The 22,177-nt window shown below is 40.9% G+C and overlaps 1 protein-coding gene across 1 annotated transcript in view; it reads left to right on the top strand.

The window, feature by feature from the left end:
- ola1 (Obg-like ATPase 1) overlaps positions 1-16,602 on the top strand; it is a 152,555-nt gene extending 135,953 nt beyond the window's left edge. The window contains exon 11 of the mRNA XM_078403969.1: positions 15,243-16,602. Coding sequence (XP_078260095.1) covers positions 15,243-15,344 — 102 coding nt within the window. The 3' untranslated portion in view covers positions 15,345-16,602. The remainder of the gene's footprint in view (positions 1-15,242) is intronic.
- Positions 16,603-22,177: the final 5,575 nt, after the last annotated feature.

Here is a 22,177-nt window from a genome sequence, read left to right as displayed (position 1 = left end):
TAATAAAAAACTAAAGGTGGGGTCCTGGTGCATGGTTGGGTAAGTATGACTCATTTTGGGCAAATTCACTGGAGAGTCAATCGTAATTTTTATGCAAAAGTCTCTAGAATGGAAGGTGAACATCTGGCCATTTGACTCAGGGAGGGGAGTGTTGAGGGGAGGCTTCTATATCAACCCACAGCTGAAGCCTTTATGGGAAGCATGTTTAATATTAAAATATTCCAAAGACACTTCACACTGGTACCGCTGATAAAATTATTTATCGAGCCAAATAAAAAGAGTTGAGTATTTAGACTTTACTTTAGATTTTAGAGATACAGCATAGAAACAGGCCCTTCGGCCCACCGGGTCTGCAATGACCAGCGTTCACTGACATTATTTTATACACTAGGGACAATTTACAATTTTACCAAAGCCCATTAACCTCCAAACCTGTTCATCTTTACAGTGTGGTAGGATACCAGAGTACCCGGAGAAAAACCAAGTTGTCACATGGAGAATGTGCAAACTTCGTACAGCCAGCACCCGCAGTCATGATTGAACCCGGGTCTCTGGTGCTGTAAGGTCGCAACTCTACCTCTGCACCACCCTGCCACCCCATGTCATATGTAATTGTCATATTACCAGAAATGGAACAATGAAATTCTGACGCTGTCGATTTCACAGGCTTATTAATTCAATAACACAACAAATTAATATACAGTAATTAATAATACAATAAATAAATATTCACTGATGGGTAAGCATGCCGCAATGGTGCTAAAGTAGATAAATGTGATGCAACCAAAACAAAGTCCACGGTAGATTGTTGCTGAGGTTGGATTGTGCAGTACAAATCAAGAGCTTGATTGTGGCTGGGGAAAAAGCAATTCTTGAACCTGGAAGTCTCAGTTCTCAGGCTCCTGGACCTTCTTCCCAGTGGTAGCAGCGAGATAAGAGTGTGGACAGGGTGGTGTGGGTCTTTGAAAATATTAGCTGCATTTTTGAGGCAGCTTCTCCTGTAGATCCCTTCAGTGGTAGGGAGGTTTCAGTAAACAAAAGTTTGGTCACATACATAGATCTTTACTTTTTAAAGAAAAAAAAGATGGAAAGTTAGGGGCTTGACGGGAGAATTCAAGAGCCTTTTCTGGGATTAACTGAAGACAGGAGAGGAGAGCATACAGAGGTATGAAAAGTCTGTGGTGTAGGAGATGGAACCTGGCTGTAGTGAATGGTGAAGTAAGAGATATGAATAGAATTACTAGAATTTAATTAGAGAGGTCTTGAGATGATATAAAAGGTGATTTATCAGGATTTAATTTGAAATAAAGTACACAAAACAAAGCTTTGGCTTTACCTACAAGCATAATCCAAGATTTTTGCAACATGTTTGGTGAATGACAATAGCAAATATTACACCCTCATTCAAAAATATGTTAAGACAATTTTGGTAACTATAGACCAGCCAATTTTAACTCATGGGTAAAGTACGGCAAACAATAATAAGGGACAGGATTATCAGTCACCTGGATAAGTGTAAATTGATTAGAGAAAGCTATAATGCATGTCTTAAAGTCCATTTGTATCTAACTGATGAAGTACCAGAGGGACATTGAGTGTCATGTAGGTGTCATGTAAATGAGGACTTCCAAAATGACATTCGATAAACTGCCACATAATAGACTTATCATTATGATTGTAAGCTCTGGAATTAAAGGGGCTGTAAAAGCATGGTTAGAAAAATGGCTAATTAATGGAAAACAGAATAGTGAAAGGTTGTTTTTCAGGCTGGAGGGAATGGTGCAGTGCTGTTCCCAGGCATTGGAACTAGGACCCCTGCAGTTCTCAATATATTTCAATGATTGGGACTTGGGTGTAGAGGCAACTTTTTAAAAATATGATATGAAAAAAACGGTGGCAGAGTGAGCACCAAATGAGATCTTGATAAACTTGAGGATTGGCTGGTAGAATGGGTGGATAGGTGGCAGATAAAACTTTGTGCTGAGAAATGTAGGATATTCTGTTTGGTATGAAGAATGAGAAGGGACAATATAAACTGGAGAGCACAATTCTAACATGTTAAAGCAGACAAGATTCTTTCTGGGCATTATAATTATGAACATGAAGGTCATGATAGATCTTTATTAAATACAGGCTCCGCCACTACTGAAGGCAAGAAGTCAAAGGTCAGTTTGTTTAGATTAGTTTATTGTAATATATTCCAGGGTGAAATTAAATTCTTTGTTCCCATGAAGCTCACAGAATAAACAGTGTACATACAGTAATGATAAATACAATAAATCCAACGACGAGTGCAAAATAGGTTACAAGGTCTGATAGAGGTATTTATAATCAATCATTAACTAATTAACACAACATATTAATGGATTACGTGGAGCTGTCACATTTACCAAGACAATTTGACACCAAGAATGTATTAGAACAAATGACTGAAAGTATATGTAAAAGGTTTTAAAGAGCATCCACCTTAAAGATTGACAGTTTTATGGAAGCACTTCCATTGCTTAGGACCTTAACAAAAGGTGAAATATTAAATTTGAGAAGAAGCAATTGTCCAGAATTAGAGGACACTGCTATTTGAGAGTTGTAAGGATCAAATAAATTTGGGATAAATTAAAACAAGGATGGAAAATTTATAATGAACTTATTGCTTAAATAGAGCCAATGTAACCAGGCTTGTTGGTCAGAATTGCATTGTTCTGTTGTCAATACATAAGATAATTAAACAGCCTTGACCCTGTTAGTGATGAGTGAGTGAGATTTGGCAAGAGTTAAGACACAGAAAAAATAAATTTGGATGACTTCAAATTTACAGAATGAGTGGGGTCTGCCTGGACTGCAATGGAATAGTGAAATCTAAAAGGAACAAAGGATGGGTTTTTCAATAACAGGTCATAAATTGAGGTGGAGCATGGTCAGACTGCATTATGAAACTGATAATTGGTAATCTAAGTGGTGATATACAAGTGTGATTAGTACCACCTCTTGGAATCAAATGTGGTTCTGTTTCAGATACCAGGGAAATGGATAATGAAAATTTAGCTGGAGGAAATTTCTGCTAATTTTTGTACCGTAGTACAAAAAGCAATTTGGATGGTCTCCAGATATAGACGGCTCGGAAGAAACTAATCTGTTGAAACTGATACTGTTGCTAGATTGTGTTGCTGAGCGGCAATGCAGTTAAAAAAGGAGCGCAAGAATGGATGTGTGTTTCACACTTGAGGTTGCAATGCAGAAAGAAGTTGAAATTTCTAAATGATTTGTTTTTTCACTGGATTTCAATCATCAATTGAATTTAATAGTTTAGTTTATTGTCAGGTGTACTGACAGTGAAAAGATTTTTGTTGTGTGCTAACTAGTCAGCGGAAAGACTATACATGATTATAGTCGAGCCGCACACAATGTAGAGATGCATGATAAAGAGAATAACGTTCAGTGCAAGATAAAGTTCAGTAAAATCCGCCTAAAGATAGTCCGAGGGTCTTCAATGAGGTTGATAGTACCTCAGGACTACTCTCTAGTTGTTGGTAGGATGGTTCAGTTGCCTGATAACTGCTGGGAAGAAACAGTTTCTGAATCTGGAGGAATGCGTTTTCACACTTCTGTACCTTTTGCCTGATGGGAAAGGGGAGAAGAGGGAGTGATCGAAATGAGACTCGTCCTTGATTATGCTAGTGGCCTTGCTGAGGCAGTGTGAAGTGTAGATGGAGTCAAAGGAAGGGAGGTTAGTTTGTGTAATGGTCTGACCTGCGACCACATTTCTTTGCAATTTCTTGAGGTCTAGGATGGAGGTGCTGTGATGCATCCCGATAAAATGCTTTTTACGGTGCATCTGAAAAAGTTGGTGAGAATTGTTGGGGGCACGCCAAAGTTCCTGAGCCTTCTAAGGAAGTAGAGGTATTAGTGTGCTTTCTTGGCCAAAACAAGTTGCTGGTGATATTTACTTCTAGGAACGAAGCTTCACTTTCTGATAGCTTGAACATATGGATAATTAAATGTTAAAAGTATATTTGGATTGTAGCAGCAATTATTATTATTTTTTAAATTATTTAACCTTTGTTTTGGTGCATGTCATCAGTTCAAGCTATGTGGGCATCTCACTTTCTCCTCACTCCATATTGGGCTGTGAAACCTATGTTATTATCCTCAGCAGCATTCTTTCACCTTGCTTACTGCCTCCGTCTTTGAAAACAGCCCCATTCTTGTTCTTAATCACAAAGCATACGCTTTTCTTAATTTCTTCATCTCTGGATACTTTCTGCATTACTTAACACTTTGGAATGTTCTACCTAACTGCCAGTTTAAAGGGTGCAAGAGTAGATAATTTAAAATAAATTACATCGCAATCAGCAGCAGCAGCAGCAGCAGCAGCAGCAGCAAGCAGCAGCAGCAGCAAGCAGCACCAAGCTGTGTTGCTTGGGAAGTAGTGTGTGGGGATTGTGTGGGGATAGTAAGGAGTAAGATCTGTGTGATCTCCCGGACTAGTTTCGATCGCCTAGCTTGGGGTCGGAGAGGAATTTCCCGGATTTTTTCCCAAATTGGCCTGGGTTTTTTATCCGGTTTTTCGCCTCTCCCAGGAGATCACTCAGTTCTTTTGGGTGGGCGGTTGGAGCGGTTGGAGTAGCGGCCGGGCGGTAGGTTTAGTAACCGAGTGCGGGGCTTTGTTTGGAGAGTATGACTGCCAGGGCAGTTTTTTGTTCTGGGTGTCAGATGTGGGGAATCTGGGAGTCTGATAGTCTTCCAGACATCCACATCTGCGCCAGGTGTGACGAGATGGGGCTCCTAAGGGACCGTATTAGGAACCTGGAGCGGCAGATTGATGACCTCCGTCTGATCAGGGAGAGTGAGGAGGTTATAGATAGGAGTTACAGGGAGGTGGTCACTCCTAGACCACGGGAGGTAGACAAGTGGGTCACTGTTAGGGGGGGCAAGGAACAGAGGCAGGGACTAGGGAGTACCCCGGTGGCTGTACCCCTTGGAAATAAGTACTCCTGTTTAAGTACTGTTGGGGGGGACAGCCTACCTGGGGGCAACGACGGTGCCCGGGCCTCTGGCAAGGAGTCCGGCCCTGTTGCTCAGAAGGGTAGGGAAAGGAAGAGGAGAGCAGTAGTAATAGGGGACTCTATAGTGAGGGGGTCAGATAGGCGTTTCTGTGGACGCAGTCGGGAGACCCGGATGGTGGTTTGCCTCCCTGGTGCCGGTGTCCGGGATGTGTCTGAGCGTGTCCAGGATATCCTGAAAGGGGAGGGAGAGGAGCCAGAGGTCGTGGTACATATAGGTACCAACAATATAGGTAGGATAAGGGAAGAGGTCCTGAAAGGAGAATTCAGGGGGCTAGGAAGAGAGTTAAAAAAAAGGACTTCCAAAGTAATAATCTCAGGCTTACTGCCTGTGCCACGCGATAGTGAGAATAGGAATGGAGTGAGGTGGAGGATAAATACGTGGCTGAGGAACTGGTGCAGGGAGCAGGGTTTCAAGTTTCTGGATCATTGGGACCTCTTCTGGGGGAAGTATGACCTGTACAAAAAGGACGGGTTGCATCTGAACCCGAGGGGAACCAATATCCTGGCGGGGAGATTTGCTAAAATAACTGCGGAGACTTTAAACTAGTACGGTTGGGGGGAGGGACTCAAACACAGATAGCTAATAGGCAATGTGTGAGGCAGGAGGCAGAAAAGGGAAACACTCAGACCCAATATGTAGGAGAGAAAGAAGGGAAAAGAAATAAACTGAGAATAAGAAATGATGGGTCCCTTAAATGTGTATATTTTAATGCTAGGAGCATTGTAAGAAAGGTGGATGAGCTTAGAGCCTGGATTGACATCTGGAAGTATGATGTTGTGGCGATCAGTGAAACATGGTTGCAGGAGGGTTGCGATTGGCAATTAAATATTCCAGGATTTCATTGTTTCAGATGTGATAGAATCGGAGGGGCAAGAGGTGGGGGTGTTGCATTGCTTGTCAGGGAGGATATCACAGCAGTGCTTTGGCAGGACAGACTAGAAGGCTCGATTAAGGAGGCTGTTTGGGTGGAACTCAGAAATGAGAAAGGTTTAGCAACACTTATAGGGGTGTATTATAGACCGCCAAATAGGGAACGAGAATTGGAAGAGCAAATATGTAAGGAGATAGCAGATATTAGTAGTAAGCACAGAGTGGTGATTGTGGGTGATTTCAATTTTCCGTATATAGACTGGGAATCACATTCTGTTAAAGGGCTGGATGGTTTGGAGTTTGTAAAATGTGTGCAGGATAGTTTTTTGCAGCAATACGTAGAGGTGCCTACCAGAGAAGGGGCAGTGTTGGACCTCCTGTTAGGAAATGAGATGGGTCAGGTGACGGAGGTATGTGTTGAGGAGCACTTTGGGTCTAGTGATCATAATGCCATTAGTTTCAATATCATTATGGAGAAGGTCAAATCTGGACCAAGGGTTGAGATTTTGGATTGGAGAAAGGCTAATTTTGAGGAGATGAGAAAGGATTTAAAAGGAGTGAAATGGAAATTGTTGTTTTATGAAAAGGATATAATAGAGAAATGGAGGATATTTAAAGGTGAAATTTTGAGAGTACAGAGTCTTTATGTCCCTGTTCGGTGGAAAGGAAAGAATAATAATTTGAAAGAGCCGTGGTTTTCCAGGGAAATTGGACACTTGGTTCGGAAAAAGAGGGAGATATACAATAAATATAAGCGGCAGGGAGTAAATGAGGTTCTTGAGGAATATAAAGAATGTAAAAGGAATCTTAAAAAGGAAATTAGAAAAGCGAAAAAAAGATATGAGGCTGCTTTGGCAAGTAATGTAAAAGTAAACCCCAAGGGGTTCTACAGATATGTCAATAGCAAAAGGATAGTGAGGGATAAAATTGGTCCATTAGAGAGTCAGAGTGGACAGCTATGTGCTGAGCCGGAAGAAATGGGGGAGATATTAAACAATTTCTTTTCTTCGGTATTTACCGAGGAGAAGGATATTGAATTATGTGAGGTAAGCGAAACAAGTAGAGTAGTGATGGAAATTAGGAGGATTAAAGAAGAGGAGGTACGGACACTTTTGAAGAATATAAAAGTGGATAAGTCTCCAGGTCCTGATAGGATATTCCCATGGACATTGAGGGAAGTTAGTGCAGAAATAGCAGGGGCTATGACGGAAATATTTCAAACGTCATTAGAAACAGGGATGGTGCCGGAAGATTGGCGCATTGCGCATGTTGTGCCTTTGTTTAAAAAAGGTTCTAAAAGTAAACCTAGCAATTATAGACCTATTAGTTTGACGTCTGTGGTGGGAAAATTAATGGAAAAGATACTTAGGGACAATATATATAATTATTTGGATAATCAAGGCCTGATTAGAAACAGTCAACATGGATTTGTGCCTGGAAGGTCATGTTTGACTAATCTTCTTGAATTTTTTGAAGAGGTTACCAGGGAAATTGATAAGGGCAAGGCTGTGGATGTTGTCTATATGGACTTCAGTAAGGCATTTGACAAGGTTCCACATGGAAGGTTGATTAAGAAGGTTAAATCGTTGGGTATTAATAGTGAGGTTGCAAGATGGATTCAACAATGGCTGAATGGGAGATACCAGAGGGTAACGGTTGACAATTGTATGTCAGGCTGGAGGCCAGTGTCTAGTGGAGTGCCCCAAGGATCTGTGTTGGGTCCACTGTTGTTTGTCATTTACATTAATGATCTGGATGATGGTGTGGCAAATTGGATTAGTAAATATGCAGATGATACTAAGATAGGTGGAGTAGTTGATAGTGAGGTAGATTTTCAAAGTCTACAGAGAGACTTGGGCCTTTTGGAAGGGTGGGCTGAAAGATGGCAGGTGGAGTTTAATGCTGATAAGTGTGAGGTGCTGCATTTTGGTAGGACAAATCAAAATAGGACGTACAGGGTAAATGGTAGGGAATTGAGGAATGCAATGGAACAGAGGGATCTGGGAATAACTGTGCATTGTTCCCTGAAGGTGGAATCTCATGTGGATAGGGTGGTGAAGAAGGCGTTTGGTATGCTTGCCTTTATAAATCAGAGCATCGAGTATAGAAGTTGGGATGTAATGTTGAAATTGTACAGGGCATTGGTGAGGCCGAATCTGGAGTATGGTGTGCAGTTCTGGTCGCCAAATTATAGGAAGGATGTCGACAAAATGGAGAGGGTACAGAGGAGATTTACTAGAATGTTGCCTGGGTTTCAGCACTTAGGCTACAGAGAGAGGTTGAACAGGTTGGGTCTTTATTCTTTGGAGCGTAGAAGGTTGAGGGGGGACTTGATAGAGGTTTTTAAAATTTTGAGAGGGACGGACAGAGTTGACGTGGGTAAGCTTTTCCCTTTGAGAGTGGGGAAGATTCCAACACGGGGACATAGCTTCAGAATTGAGGGACAAAGGTTTAGGGGTAACATGAGGGGGAACTTCTTTACTCAGAGGGTTGTGGCTGTATGGAATGGGCTTCCGGTGGAAGTGGTGGAGGCAGGCTCGATTTTATTATTTAAGAGTAAATTGGATAGGTATATGGATAGGAGGGGATTGGAGGGTTATGGTCTGAGTGCAGGTAGATGAGACTAGGTCAGGAAGAATGGTCGGCGTGGACTGGTAGGGCCGGACAGGCCTGTTTCCATGCTGTAGTTGTTATATATTGTTATATGTTATAATACTTAACGGAAGAAATATATGCTTGAAACATAGTTATTTTTGAAACTGAATGAATGAAAAATATATATGGAGAAAGGACTCTGAGCCAATCTAATGTAATTATTACAGGAGAACATATTGTGTCAGCCACAGATTTTACTAATAGCACTCATTGATTGTTCTGTGAACTTCACATTGAATGGCTCTGTGAGGGCTTTGTAGTCAACGGGGATATTGTATTATTAGCAGTCGTATCTGGTTGTGAAATGCTGGCCTTTCCAGATGTCTGCTTTCAAGTGCAAATGAACTGGTTTCACATCATCCCGCTTAATACATATTTAAGATCTCAAATTGTCATTACATTTTTAAAATACTTTCTCCAGTTCAAAGGTAAAATAAATAGGCCCCTGAACATTACAAAGATCAATTGATCTTTTAATTACACATGGAGAAAGTGTAGATAATGCATTGTAAAGGATATGTTAATAAACAACACTCAAATAGCCTTGGCTTTAAAATTATTTAAATTGCAGTTGTCCTGTAGATCTTTTTTGCTTTGAGTAATAATGCTTTATTTAAAAATAATTAGTGAATGTTATTGCTTTATATTTAATGCTTTTATAGATTTAACGAATATTATTTTGATCTAGTCTATGATTGTTAAGCACAATTAACTTTTTGCCATTGCTGTCCCAATAATTTTAATATCAAGAGGAGACAATTGTGCTTAAAAGAATTATGAGCACACAGAGGTTGTAAAACAAACCTTAGATTTTATATATAAAATCTAATGGTTTGTACGTTCCATTTTATTGAACATTTTTTCAGGTAGCGAGCAACTGATTAAAATTATTTTGTTTTATTGGCTTCTCTGAAGTTCATGAGAGAATAGGTGCAGTGCACCAGCTCAAACTTGGGTAATTTGGGGAATAGTGTTTGAGGTTCAAGATCTTAAAACTTATGGTCCACAAGGTAACAGTGGTCTTTTCCTCATGTATGCTTCAGAGGCATAAAGTATGTCAAGGAGCACGGAAGAGGTACCATCCAAAGGCTAAGAGGAGACAAGGAACAGCAGATGCTGGAATCTTGAGTGGAACACAAAGTGCTGGATTTGGGACCCAAAATGTTGACTATTCATGCCCTCCAGAGATGCTGTTGACCAACTGAGTTACTCTCGCACTTTGTGTTCTACACCATTCAAATCCACCTTTGCAAAATCCTGCAATTTCTCTGACAAGATTAATTTACCAATGCCAGTTTCCTCTCCCATCCAACATGCTCAACATCAAGGCTCCAATCACATTCAGTTGGCTCCAATGGGCAGACAAGATCTTTCACGTGCCTGACACCAGACTCCTAAAGGGCCATTCTTAGTCACGTGTGTGACCAAAAATGTGAAAAATTGTGGAATACATCTCTTCTAATTCTGAAAGCATTACAGGTATATTGCATTACAGGCATGTGAAGTCACACACGTGACCAGTCATATTTGACCTTTGACCCTAAACAGCATAACATATAAAAATTTAACTTGATAAACTTTGACATATATAAGTCATATATACAGTACAAAACAATAGACCTGTAATGCTTTCAGAATTAGAAGATATGTATTCCACAATTTTTCACATTTTTGGTCACACATGACTAAGAATGGCCTTAAAACAAATATTCTGCATTAAGTTCTGCCATAGTAAGGAATTACCAATAGATCAAAGGAAACAATTTGTATTCTCAAAACTTTCTTTAAAATATATAACATCCTCACGGACTCGCATAATCCCAGGCCAATTGTCATGGAAAATGAAGGAGGAATTAGGATAGCATTGAGAATCTTGAGTCTCTTCAGAGAAGCTTAATGAAAATATGGAAAACATCTACCACTTCCAAAACTACCCATATCTCTATTCCGCCAACCATCTTTTGACTCCATTTGGCCTGATCAGCCACCTCCGAATCCAAACAATTAGAGTAGAAAGCAAGACTTTGTAACTTTGAGGGCATGAGACGTGAATTGGCCAAGATAGACTGGCAATTGATTCTTAAAGGGTTGACGGTGGATATGCAATGGAAGGCATTTAAAGACCACATGGATGAACTACAACAATTGTTCATCCCAGTTTTGCAAAAGAATAAATCAGGGAAGGTAGTGCATCCGTGGCTAACAAGGGAGATTAGGGATAGTATCAAAACAAAAGATGAAGCGTACAAATTAGCAAGAAAAAGCAGCCTACCAGAGGACTGGGAGAAATTCAGAGTCCAGCAGAGGAGGACAAAGGGCTTAATTAGGAAAGGGAAAATAGATTATGAAAGAAAATTGGCAGGGAACATAAAAACTGACTGCAAAAGCTTTTATAGATATGTGAAGAGAAAAAAGATTAGTTAAAACAAATGTTGGTCCCTTGCAGTCAGAAACAGGTGAATTGATCATGGGGAACAAGGACATGGCAGACCAATTGATTAACTACATTGGTTCTGTCTTCACTAAGGAAGACATAAATAATCTGCTGGAAATAGCAGGGGACCGGGGGTCAAATGAGATGGAGGAACTGAGTGAAATCCAGGTTAGTCGGGAAGTGGTGTTAGGTAAATTGAATGGATTAAAGGCCGATAAATCCCCAGGGCCAGATAGGCTGCAACCCAGAGTGTTTAAGGAGGTAGCCCCAGAAATAGTGGATGCATTAGTGATAATTTTCAAAACTCTTTAGATTCTGGAGTAGTTCCTGAGGATTGGAGGGTCGCTAATGTAACCCCACTTTTCAAAAAGGGAGGGAGAGAGAAAACAGGTAATTACAGACCAGTTAGTCTAACATCGGTAGTGGGGAAAATGCTAGAGTCAGTTATTAAAGATGGGATAGCAGCACATTTGGAAAGTGGTGAAATCATTGGACAAAGTCAGCATGGATTTATGAAAGGTAAATCATGTCTGACGAATCTTATAGAATTTTTCGAGGATGTAACTAGTAGAGTGGATAAGGGAGAACCAGTGGATGTGTTATATCTGGACTTCCAGAAGGCTTTCGACAAGGTCCCACATAAGAGATTAGTATGCAAACTTCAAGCACACGGTATTGTGGGTTCAGTATTGATGTGGATAGAGAACTGGCTGGCAGACAGGAAGCAAAGAGTAGGAATACATGGGTCCTTTTCAGAATGGCAGGCAGTGACTAGTGGGGTACCGCAAGGCTCAGTGCTGGGACCCCAGCTATTTACAATATATATTAATGATTTGGACGAGGGAATTGAATGCAACATCTCCAAGTTTGCGGATGACACGAAGCTGGGGGGCAGTGTTAGCTGTGAGGAGGATGCTAGGAGGCTGCAACGTGACTTGGATAGGTTAGGTGAGTGGGCAAATGCATGGCAGATGCAGTATAATGTGGATAAATGTGAGGTTATCCACTTTGGTGGCAAGAACAGGAAAGCAGACTATTATCTGAATGGTGGCCGATTAGGAGAAGGGGAGATGCAACGAGACCTGGGTGTCGTGGTACACCAGTCATTGAAAGTAGGCATGCAGGTGCAGCAGGCAGTGAAGAAAGCGAATGGTATGTTGGCATTCATAGCGAGGGGATTTGAGTATAGGAGCAGGGAGGTTCTGCTGCAGTTGCACAGGGCATTGGTGAGACCACACCTGGAGTATTGCGTACAGTTTTGGTCTCCTAATCTGAGGAAAGACATTCTTGCCATAGAGGGAGTACAGAGAAGGTTCACCAGATTGATTCCTGGGATGGCAGGACTTTCATATGAAGAAAGACTGGATAGACTCGGCTTGTACTCGCTGGAATTTAGAAGATTGAGGGGAGATCTTATAGAAACTTACAAAATTATTAAGGGGTTGGACAGGCTAGATGCAGGAATTTTTTCCCGATGCTGGGGAAGTCCAGAACAAGGGGTCACAAGGGGGAAGTCTTTTAGGACCGAGATGAGAAAGTTTTTTTTCACACAGAGAGTGGTGAATCTGTGGAATTCTCCGCCACAGAAGGTAGTTGAGGCCAGTTCATCGGCTATATTTAAGAGGGAGTTAGATGTGGCCCTTGTGGCTAAAGGGATCAGGGGGTATGGAGAGAAGGCAGGTACGGGATACTGAGTTGGGTGATCAGCCATGATCATATTGAATGGCGGTGCAGGCTCGAAGGGCCGAATGGCCTACTCCTGCACCTATTTTCTATGTTTCTAAGACATGATGTACCCCGAGAGGCTCTCTAAGATGGAGAAAACAAAACTGGTATCCCGTAATCCTGCAATAGCCTTTGATCTTGGTTATTCATTCGGCCATTTCTGAGCGTGTTTAAAAGCCAAGAGCATTGCCAGAAAGACTGATAATATATCTTCTCCAAAAGATATTAGTGAATCTGATGTTTTTACATCTGGCAATTAGTTGCCTAAAAATTAAAAATGTTACAAATTTAATTCACTAAACTTAAATTACTAAACAATTTCTCCAACTGCAGTAACATTACTTTAATTTGTGTTTCTGGATTATCCATTTAGTTTAGTTTAGAGATACAGCGCGGATACAGGCCCTTCAGAACACTGAGTCTGCACTGACCACATTAACACAAGCCTACACACACAAGGGACAATTTACACTTATACCAAGTATACAAACCCAAACCAATTAACCTACGTCTTTGGAGTGTGGGAGGAAACCGAAGATCTCGGAGAAAACCCACGCGGTCACGGGGAGACATACAAACGCCCTACAGACACCACTCATATTCGGGATCGAACCCGGGTCTCCGGCGCGATCAAGTGCTGCAAGGCAGCAACTGTACCGCTGTGCCCACTCCTAAGTCACTGGATTACTAAGCCAATGACACAAATACCATTCAATTTCCATTCTTACTATATTAAACACCAAATGATCTAACTTTAACAGGGAGTCTGAGACGAGTATCAGAAATATGTAGGATTCAAACTGGCTTCTCCAATTTGATTTTCATTATTAGTCTTCATATCTGGGCTGATGCTAGGCATGTCTGAAGGATGCTAGGCATGTCGTCACTCTATACTCATGACTGCGTAGCCTTACGCAGTTCCAATTCCATCTTTAAATTCGCCGACAACACCACTGTTATTGGACAAATTACAGATAATACGTTAGAGTATAGGGGGAGATTGATCATCTGACTGAATGGTGCCAGAACAATTACCTTGCTTTCAACATCAGTAAAACCAAGGAACTGATTATTGACTTTAGAAAAGGTTGAGGATCCACAACCCTGTCTTCATCAAAGGGTGGTGGAGAGAGCCAAAAACTTCAAGTTCCTGGTCGTGCATTTCTCTGAAGATCTGTCCTGGACCTAGTACATTGATGCAATCATAAAAATAGCACACCAAAGCCTCTACCTCTTCACAAGATTAAGAGATTCAGTATGTCAACAAATACTCTCTTGAACTTCTACAGGTGTAAGGTAGAGAGCATACAGACTGGTTACATCACGGCCTGGTTTGGCAACCCGAACTCCCAGGAACGAAGGAGATTGCAAAAAGTGGTGAACACTGTCCAATCCATCATAGGTCCTGACCTCCCCACTATTGAAGGAATCCATAGGAGACACTGCCTCACACTCACAGCCAGCATCAGCAAGGACCCACACCACCTGCCCTCAGGAAGATGGTATAGGAATCTGAAAACTGTAATATCTACATTCACGAGCAGCTTCGTCCTAACAACCCATCAGACTATTGAACACTCGAACTCCAACTAAAATCCAATCTACCAACTGCCTTGATGGGACTTGGGGCTTTGGTTTTGTCTTTGCACTATATTGTTTGTTTGTTCTTATATATTTAAGTCTTTGTGTTTGTGGTGTTTACTGAGTACTATGTTTACATATCTGTTGTGCTGCTGCAAGTAAGATTTTCATTGTTCTGTTTCGGGATCTATAAAAAAAAAACTCTTGACTTAAAATGAGTATCACTGATATGCTGCATTAGAATGGTAAGATTCAAACTGGCTGCTCCATTTTGATTTGCATAATTAGTCTTGGCATCTGGGCTGATGCCAGGCTTGTCTGAGAGACAAAGAATAAAGTTAAATTAATCCCATCTGGCATCCAATATCATTGTGTTTAAAAGTGTCACGCAATTGATCTTGTCTCTTTGTCAAATGATTGTTTGTTGCAAGAGAAGAAACTAAGAGGCAAACATCATGAAAAGTGCAATGGACTTTATTCCCATTCCAAACATTAAATGATAAATGTTTTCCCAAATGTGGTGTATCAGGTTTGGGGGCAGAGAGGGTTATTAAATACCAGCTAAGATCACTTGGAATGTGTTTGTATTTGTATGAGCTTGCAATTTGAAAGAGGCTGGTAACAAATAGAGAAACTGTAATATTTTCCAGTTGCTAATTTGATTCCAAGGCCAATAATCAAAATCGATTGGAAGAAGAAATCATCAGAAGTCAAATATCACAGGCTCTCTTACTGGTTAATTCAGGAAAAAAAGAACATTTAATGTTGAATAAGAACTGAATAAATTTAAAGCTGATAAATATAATAATAAATCATGGATTTTTTAGAACAAAAGTTACTAAATTGTGTTTTTGAAAATATTTTTGTACCTCTTTGATTCTTTACTCATTTCCATTCTTGTAATTGTTTGCAGAGCGCTGGAAAATACAGACAACAAGGCAGAAATTATACTGTTGAAGATGGAGACATTATCTTTTTCAAATTCAATACTCCACAGCAATCAAAAAAGAAGTGAATTTAAAGTACAACTTCCTCCTGTCATAAGCAGTAGCACATAATAGGCAAGACATTGCACATATCCAAACATGCGAATAAAAGGACGAGATGGTTTCTGACTAATTAAGTGGTCGGGGACAGATTGGCATCTGGCAACAGTTACAATAAATTGGATCTTTGACAGGATTCTGCTTATATGGTCTTACATGTGGATTTTACTATGTTCTGAAATATCTGAACTATATTGAATTTACTTATTTTTAAATATATGGCTGTAAATCATGATTCCAACCTGTCTGGGGGCAGTGATATTCCTTTAATTGTATTCCCGATGTTTGTTCTGGAATGAGATAATGTTATTCCAATGAAAATGTAGGTTCACTAAATGTCGACAGCTTTAATTTAAGATTAAAGCTCTACTCTAAATTGGAACATTTCAAGAACCATATTACTCTCATGATACTTCATTAATCTCCATCACTAGATGCCAAATCTGACACACTTGACAAAAAAGACAATGCCACTTGCTCCTTTCTGAATCTACAGATAATGCATGTTTTACAGTACTCCAGATGTTTACAGTCAATAAAACATTTGACAAAAACAGTCTTGGTGTGTTTGGGGATGTCTGTATTGACTGACTGTGGTGTGTTAAATGTGATATGGCACCTGGTGGTTGCTGATTACAGAATTTAAAGACGTGTATGATACAGTAACTGCCAGTGTGGGGCAGCTTTTATTATATTTCATAAATGGTTCTTTTCATTAAAAGATAAAGATTAGGATGCTGATGATTTACTGAAAGCATGAATAGATAGACATTTGTTGTGAGGATAAGTACTTTCATGTCTGTGTTATAGGAGTTCATGATCTAGAAGGGGGGAAATGCAGAGGCATAAATTTGTATTTTTCTCGCATATTGTTGATTTTTGTGTACAACTCCGAAATTCACCTCAGTGATTTGCTTTTATTCTTTTACAGTTAACCCCTTTAGACATTTTTAAATGCGTTGTGTTGGTGATTAAAGCTCTTTTCTAATATCATAATACATTTGTCACCAGACACATTTCGCACATTGCAATTTGTTGACTTAAGTTGGGGTTTAATTCTGGTCTGTAACTTTGTGGAAATATTTAACACATGTCTTTCATTAAATTAATTCACTTACAATGGCTTGGTCATTGTAATTTTAACGCTATAAATTTCCAGTAATTATTAAAAAGAAAAAGTCAAAAAACGTACTAAAATGTTGGAATCTCAGAGGGGAAATTTAATACTGGTAGAGGCACATTCATATATATAATTTTTTCTTCCAGGTGCCAATTGATCTATGCAGTTCCTTCATTTGTTGAAATTGGCAACGGAATAGTACTTAGCAGTTTATATGGCTAGGATACCTATTGGAGACTGGTTGCTGGTAGATTTGAATTTATTTTCTGTTCTGGATAAGAATTGTTTTGTTTACAAGAACAATAGAGGTCTGAATTGAATGTCTATTCAAATGTCAAGTAGTACATATGGCATCTTTAAAGAAGTTAGCAGCTACTGAACATCATTCTCAATATAAAGGACTCCCTCTTGTGCTTAAGTGAACTTTAAATGTTTTATAAAAGAAGAAATATTATTGCTGTAGTTGTATATTTTTTAGGTGATTGGAAATATGTTTGGGAAATAATTTTTGGAAAAGGATGTCTGCACGTTTTACTCTGAAAATAACCATTCAGAAAAGAATTACAGTAAAATTTCATCAATATATGCAGCAAAATCAGACCAATGCCGCGGAGTTGACGAACGGGCGGGCATGTTGACAGATTAAATGTGACAGCTTCGGAGGTTTTAGGAAGGACTGCGATAGATAAAGAAAAGGATAATATGACCAATATCAAAAAATAAAGCAGGAATCTCTCCATCATGCCACTGATCACCTTGTGGATGTAACAGTAATTAAAATAAATAGTGTAGAGCATATACCCAAGATTTATGGGTGGCACAGTGGCAGCAGTAGAGTTGCTGCCTTACAGGGCCAGAGACCCAGGGTTCAATTTTGATTATGGGTGCTGTCTGTACAGAGTTTGTATGTTCTCCCTGTGACCTCATGGATTTTCTCCGGGTGCTCCAGTTTCCTTCCATGCTCCAAAGACGAACAGGTTTGTAGGTTCATTGGCTTCAGTAAAATTGATATTTGTACTTAGTGTGCAGGATAGTGTATGGGGTGATCGCTGGTCAGGGCAGACTCAGTGGCCGAAGTGGCGTATCTCTAAAGACTAGTATTGAATTTTTAGCTTCCTTTCATAGGCAATGAATTAAAATCAAAGTGGCTCATATTTTTTGCTGGATACTGTGAATTGGCTTGGGAACTGAAAATGAGTAATCCCAGCCTCTAAGTTGTATTTGGTTTTAAAACACATGATGTTATTATGCCAGGATGTGTTGAAAAAAACTGCAAATGCTGGTTTAAATTGAAGGTAGACACAAAATGCTGGAGTAACTCAGCGGATCAGGCAGCATCTCTGGAGAGAAGAAATGGGTGACGTTTCAGGTCGAGATCCTTCTTCAGACTGATGTCAGGGGAGGGAGCGGGACAAAGATAGGATGTAGTCGGAGACAGGAAGACTAATGGGAGAACTGGGAAGGGGGAGGGGATAGAAAGGGAAAGCAGGGACTCTCTGAAGTTAGAGAAGTCAATGTTCATACCACTGGGGTGTAAAGTACCCAAGCAAAATGGAGGTGCTGTTCCTCCAATTTGCGCTGCCCTCCAACTCTACGACCAATTCCTCCTGCCCTCCAGCTCTACGACCACATTTTAATCCAGACTCGCTACCACAGTACTTGCCTGCGCCTCTATCTTTTACCTCATGGATTCCAGCTCCGGTTCCAGACCTAGTTCGAACCCGGACTATAGGTTCCGACAGTCAATCTGACGCTTCTCCCAACAGTTCTCCTTCCATGCCCTGTGTTCTACACTGTCTGCGATGCGCCGGCACCAACAGGCCCTCGCTCTGACTCTCCCACAGCTCCGGGCCTCACTCACCCACACCTGCAACACCTGCAGGGTCAGTTCATTCCAAAGAGGAAGAAAGATTCTAAGGGGAGTAAGAGACGACTGTGGCTGACAAGGGAAGTCAAGGACAGTATAAAAATAAACGAAGAATTATAACATAGCAAAGATGAGCGGGAAGCCAGAGGATTGGGACTCTTAAAGAGCAACAGAAGATAACTAAAAAGGCAATACGGGGAGAAAAGATGAGGTACGAAGGTAAGCTAGCCAAGAATATAAAGGAGGATAGTAAAAGCTTCTTTAGCTATGTGAAGTGGAAAAAATAGTTAAGACAAATGTGAGTCCCTTGAAGACAGAAGCAGGTGAATTTATTATGGGGAACAAGGAAATGGCAGAAGAGTTGAACAGATACTTTGGATCTGTCTTCACTAAGGAAGACACAAACAATCTCCCAGATGTACTAGTGGACAGGTCCTAGGGTAATGGAGGAACTGAAGGAAATTCACATTAGGCAGGAAATGGTGTTGGGTAGACTGATGGGACTGAAGGCTGATAAATCCCAAGGGCCTGATGGTCTGCATCCCAGGGTACTTAAGGAAGTGGCTCTAGAAATCGTGGACGCATTGGTGATCATTTTCCAATGTTCTATAGATTCAGGATCAGTTCCTGTGGATTGACGGGTAGCTAATGTTATCCCACTTTTTAAGAAAGGAGGGAGAGAGAAAACTGGAAATTATAGACCAGTTAGTCTGACATCAGTGGTGGAGATGATGCTGGAGTCAATTATAAAAGAAATTGCGGAACATTTGGATAGCAGTAACAGGATCGTTCTGAGTCAGCATGGATTTACGAAGGGGAAATCATGCTTGACTAATCTTCTGGAATTTTTTGAGGATTTAACTAGGAAAATGGACAAGGGAGAGCCAGTGGATGTAATGTACCTGGACTTTCAGAAAGCCTTTGATAAGATCCCACATAGGAGATTAGTGGGCAAAATTATAGCACAGGGTATTGGGGGTAGGGTACTGACATGGATAGAAAATTGGTTGGCAGACAGGAAATAGAGTAGAGATTAACGGGTCCCTTTCAGAATGGCAGGCAGTGACTAGTGGGGTACCGCAAGCTCGGTGCTGGGACCACAGCTATTTACAATATACATTAATGACAGATGAAGGAATTAAAAGTAACATTAGCAAATTTGCGGATGACACAAAGCTGGGTGACAGTGTGAACTGTGATGAGGATGCAGGGTGACTTGGACAGGTTGTGTGAGTGGGCAAATGCATGGCAGATGCAGTTTAATGTGGATAAATGTAAGGTTATCCACTTTGGTGGTAAGAACAGGAAGGCAGATTATTATCTGAATGGTGTCAAGTTAGTAAATGGGGAAGTACAAAGAGATCTGGGTGTCCTTGTTCATCAGTCACTTAAAGTTAGCATGCAGGTACAGCAGGCAGTGAAGAAAGCTAATGGCATGTTGGCCTTTATGACAAGAGGAGTTGAGTATAGGAACAAAGAGGTCCTGCAGTTGTACATGGCCCTAGTGAGACTGCACCTGGAGTACTGTGTGCAGTTATGGTCTCCAAATTTGAGGAAGGACATTCTTGCTATTGAGGGCGTGCAGCGCAGGTTCACTAAGTTAATTCCCGGAATGGCGGGACTGTCGTACGTTGAAAGACTGGAGCGACTAGGCTTGTATACACTTGAATTTAGAAGGATGAGAGGGAATCTTATTGAAACATATAAAATTATTAAGGGATTGGACACGCTAGAGGCAGGAAACATGTTCCCAATGTTGGGGGAAGTCCAGAACCAGGGGCCACCATTTAAGAATAAGGGGTAGGCTATTTAGAACGGAGATGAGGCAAAACCTTTTCACTCAGAGAGTTGTAAATCTATGGAATTCTCTGCCTCAGAAGGCAGTGGAGGCCAATTCTCTGGATGCTTTCAAGAGCTAGATAGAGCTCAATGATAGCAGAGTCAGGGGGTATGGGGAGAAGGCAGGAACGGGGTACTGATTGTGAATGATCAGTCATGATCACATTGAATGGCGGTGCTGGCTCGAAGGGCCGAAGGGCCTACTCCTGCACCTATTGTCTATTTATTGCTGGTTACTGTGAATTGGCTTGGGAACTGAAAATGAGTAATCCCAGCCTCTAAGTTGTATCATTTTTGGAACACATGATGTTATTAGGCCAGGATGTGTTGGAAAAAAACTGCAAATGCTCCATGCTCCAAAGACGAACAGGTTTGTAGGTTCATTGGCTTCAGTAAAATTGATATTTGTACTTAGTGTGCAGGATAGTGTATGGGGTGATCGCTGGTCAGGGCAGACTCAGTGGCCGAAGTGGCGTATCTCTAAAGACTAGTATTGAATTTTTAGCTTCCTTTCATAGGCAATGAATTAAAATCAAAGTGGCTCATATTTTTTGCTGGATACTGTGAATTGGCTTGGGAACTGAAAATGAGTAATCCCAGCCTCTAAGTTGTATTTGGTTTTAAAACACATGATGTTATTATGCCAGGATGTGTTGAAAAAAACTGCAAATGCTGGTTTAAATTGAAGGTAGACACAAAATGCTGGAGTAACTCAGCGGGTCAGGCAGCATCTCTGGAGAGAAAGAATGGGTGATGTTTCAGGTTGAAACCCTTCTTCAGACTGATGTCAGGGGAGGGGGCGGAACAAAGATAGGATGTAGTCGGAGACAGGAAGGCTAATGGGAGAACTGGGAAGGGGGAGGGGATAGAGAGGGATAGCAGGGACTATCTGAAGTTAGAGAAGTCAATGTTCATACCACTGGGGTGTAAACTACCCAAGCAAAATAGGAGGTGCTGTTCCTCCAATTCACGCTGCCCTCCAGCTCTACGACCGATTCCTCCTGCCCTACAACTCTACGACCGATTCCTCCTGCCCACCAACTCTACGACCAATTCCACCATCTTCCAAAGACAGTTAGGATAGGTAATAAATGCTGGCCTAAAAAGTTTTACTTTCAAGATTTGTGTTTAGACATTTGGAAATCAAAATATCTGAAATAAAGAGTGTTGAAATACTCAAACGGGAAGGCAGCAATTGTGCATTTAAATTCAACAAGCTTGGAACAGTAATCATGATATTAAATTCTTCATTCAAGTAAGAAAATCTGCCATTCTTACCCACTCTTACCTCAGTTCATGGGTAAATGGGAAATGACAGTAAACGTGGCCTTCCCTGTGAAGCTAATATTTGGTGAATGAGGCAAAGCAGAAGTGAGTTCAATAGCCAGTTCACACTGGAAAACATGTGATAGTCTTAAGGGCCTGTCCCACTTAGGCGATTTTAAAGCGACTGCCGGTGACTAGGCTGTCGCCGATCGTTCGCTGGGGTGTCGCGGGCATGATCGTGAGGAGTTTTCAATGAATCGTAGCGGATCTCGGCGTGTCATGGAAAAAATTTCCAGATAGAAATTTCTCGCCGACAGCTGGCTTGTCACCAGGTATCGTAGCTTATTGCGGGCGCTGTCGCATGCTGTCCCCAGGTTTGCTAGGTTGTCGCAGATGCATTTAGAAGCACGTAATATTAAATTAAGAAAAGGCATTTGAAGATACCAGAAGATAGTTTTGTTTAACCAATTTATTTACCATTAGGACATTTGACAGGTAGATTGGAGGCGACAGTTTGACGGTCAGGTAAGCGTGGGAATTTTGTGATGTTTCCGAAGACGGTCTAATCTCTTAGCCAGGTGCTAGTTTCACAAAAAAAGTAACTTGTATCGATCTGACTCAGCATTGTTGTGGTCATTGTCGTAGGGTAAAGGAAAATTTTGGCGATCTGCTACGACTTTGACAGTCGCCTTAGAAATCGCGTAACTGGG

The sequence above is a fragment of the Rhinoraja longicauda genome, chromosome 8 (genome assembly GCF_053455715.1).
Source record: "Rhinoraja longicauda isolate Sanriku21f chromosome 8, sRhiLon1.1, whole genome shotgun sequence".
In the NCBI taxonomy this organism is placed as follows: Eukaryota; Metazoa; Chordata; class Chondrichthyes; order Rajiformes; family Arhynchobatidae; genus Rhinoraja; species Rhinoraja longicauda.
The sequence above is the reverse complement of the archived record's forward strand: the minus strand, read 5'-3'. Positions and strand labels throughout refer to the sequence as shown.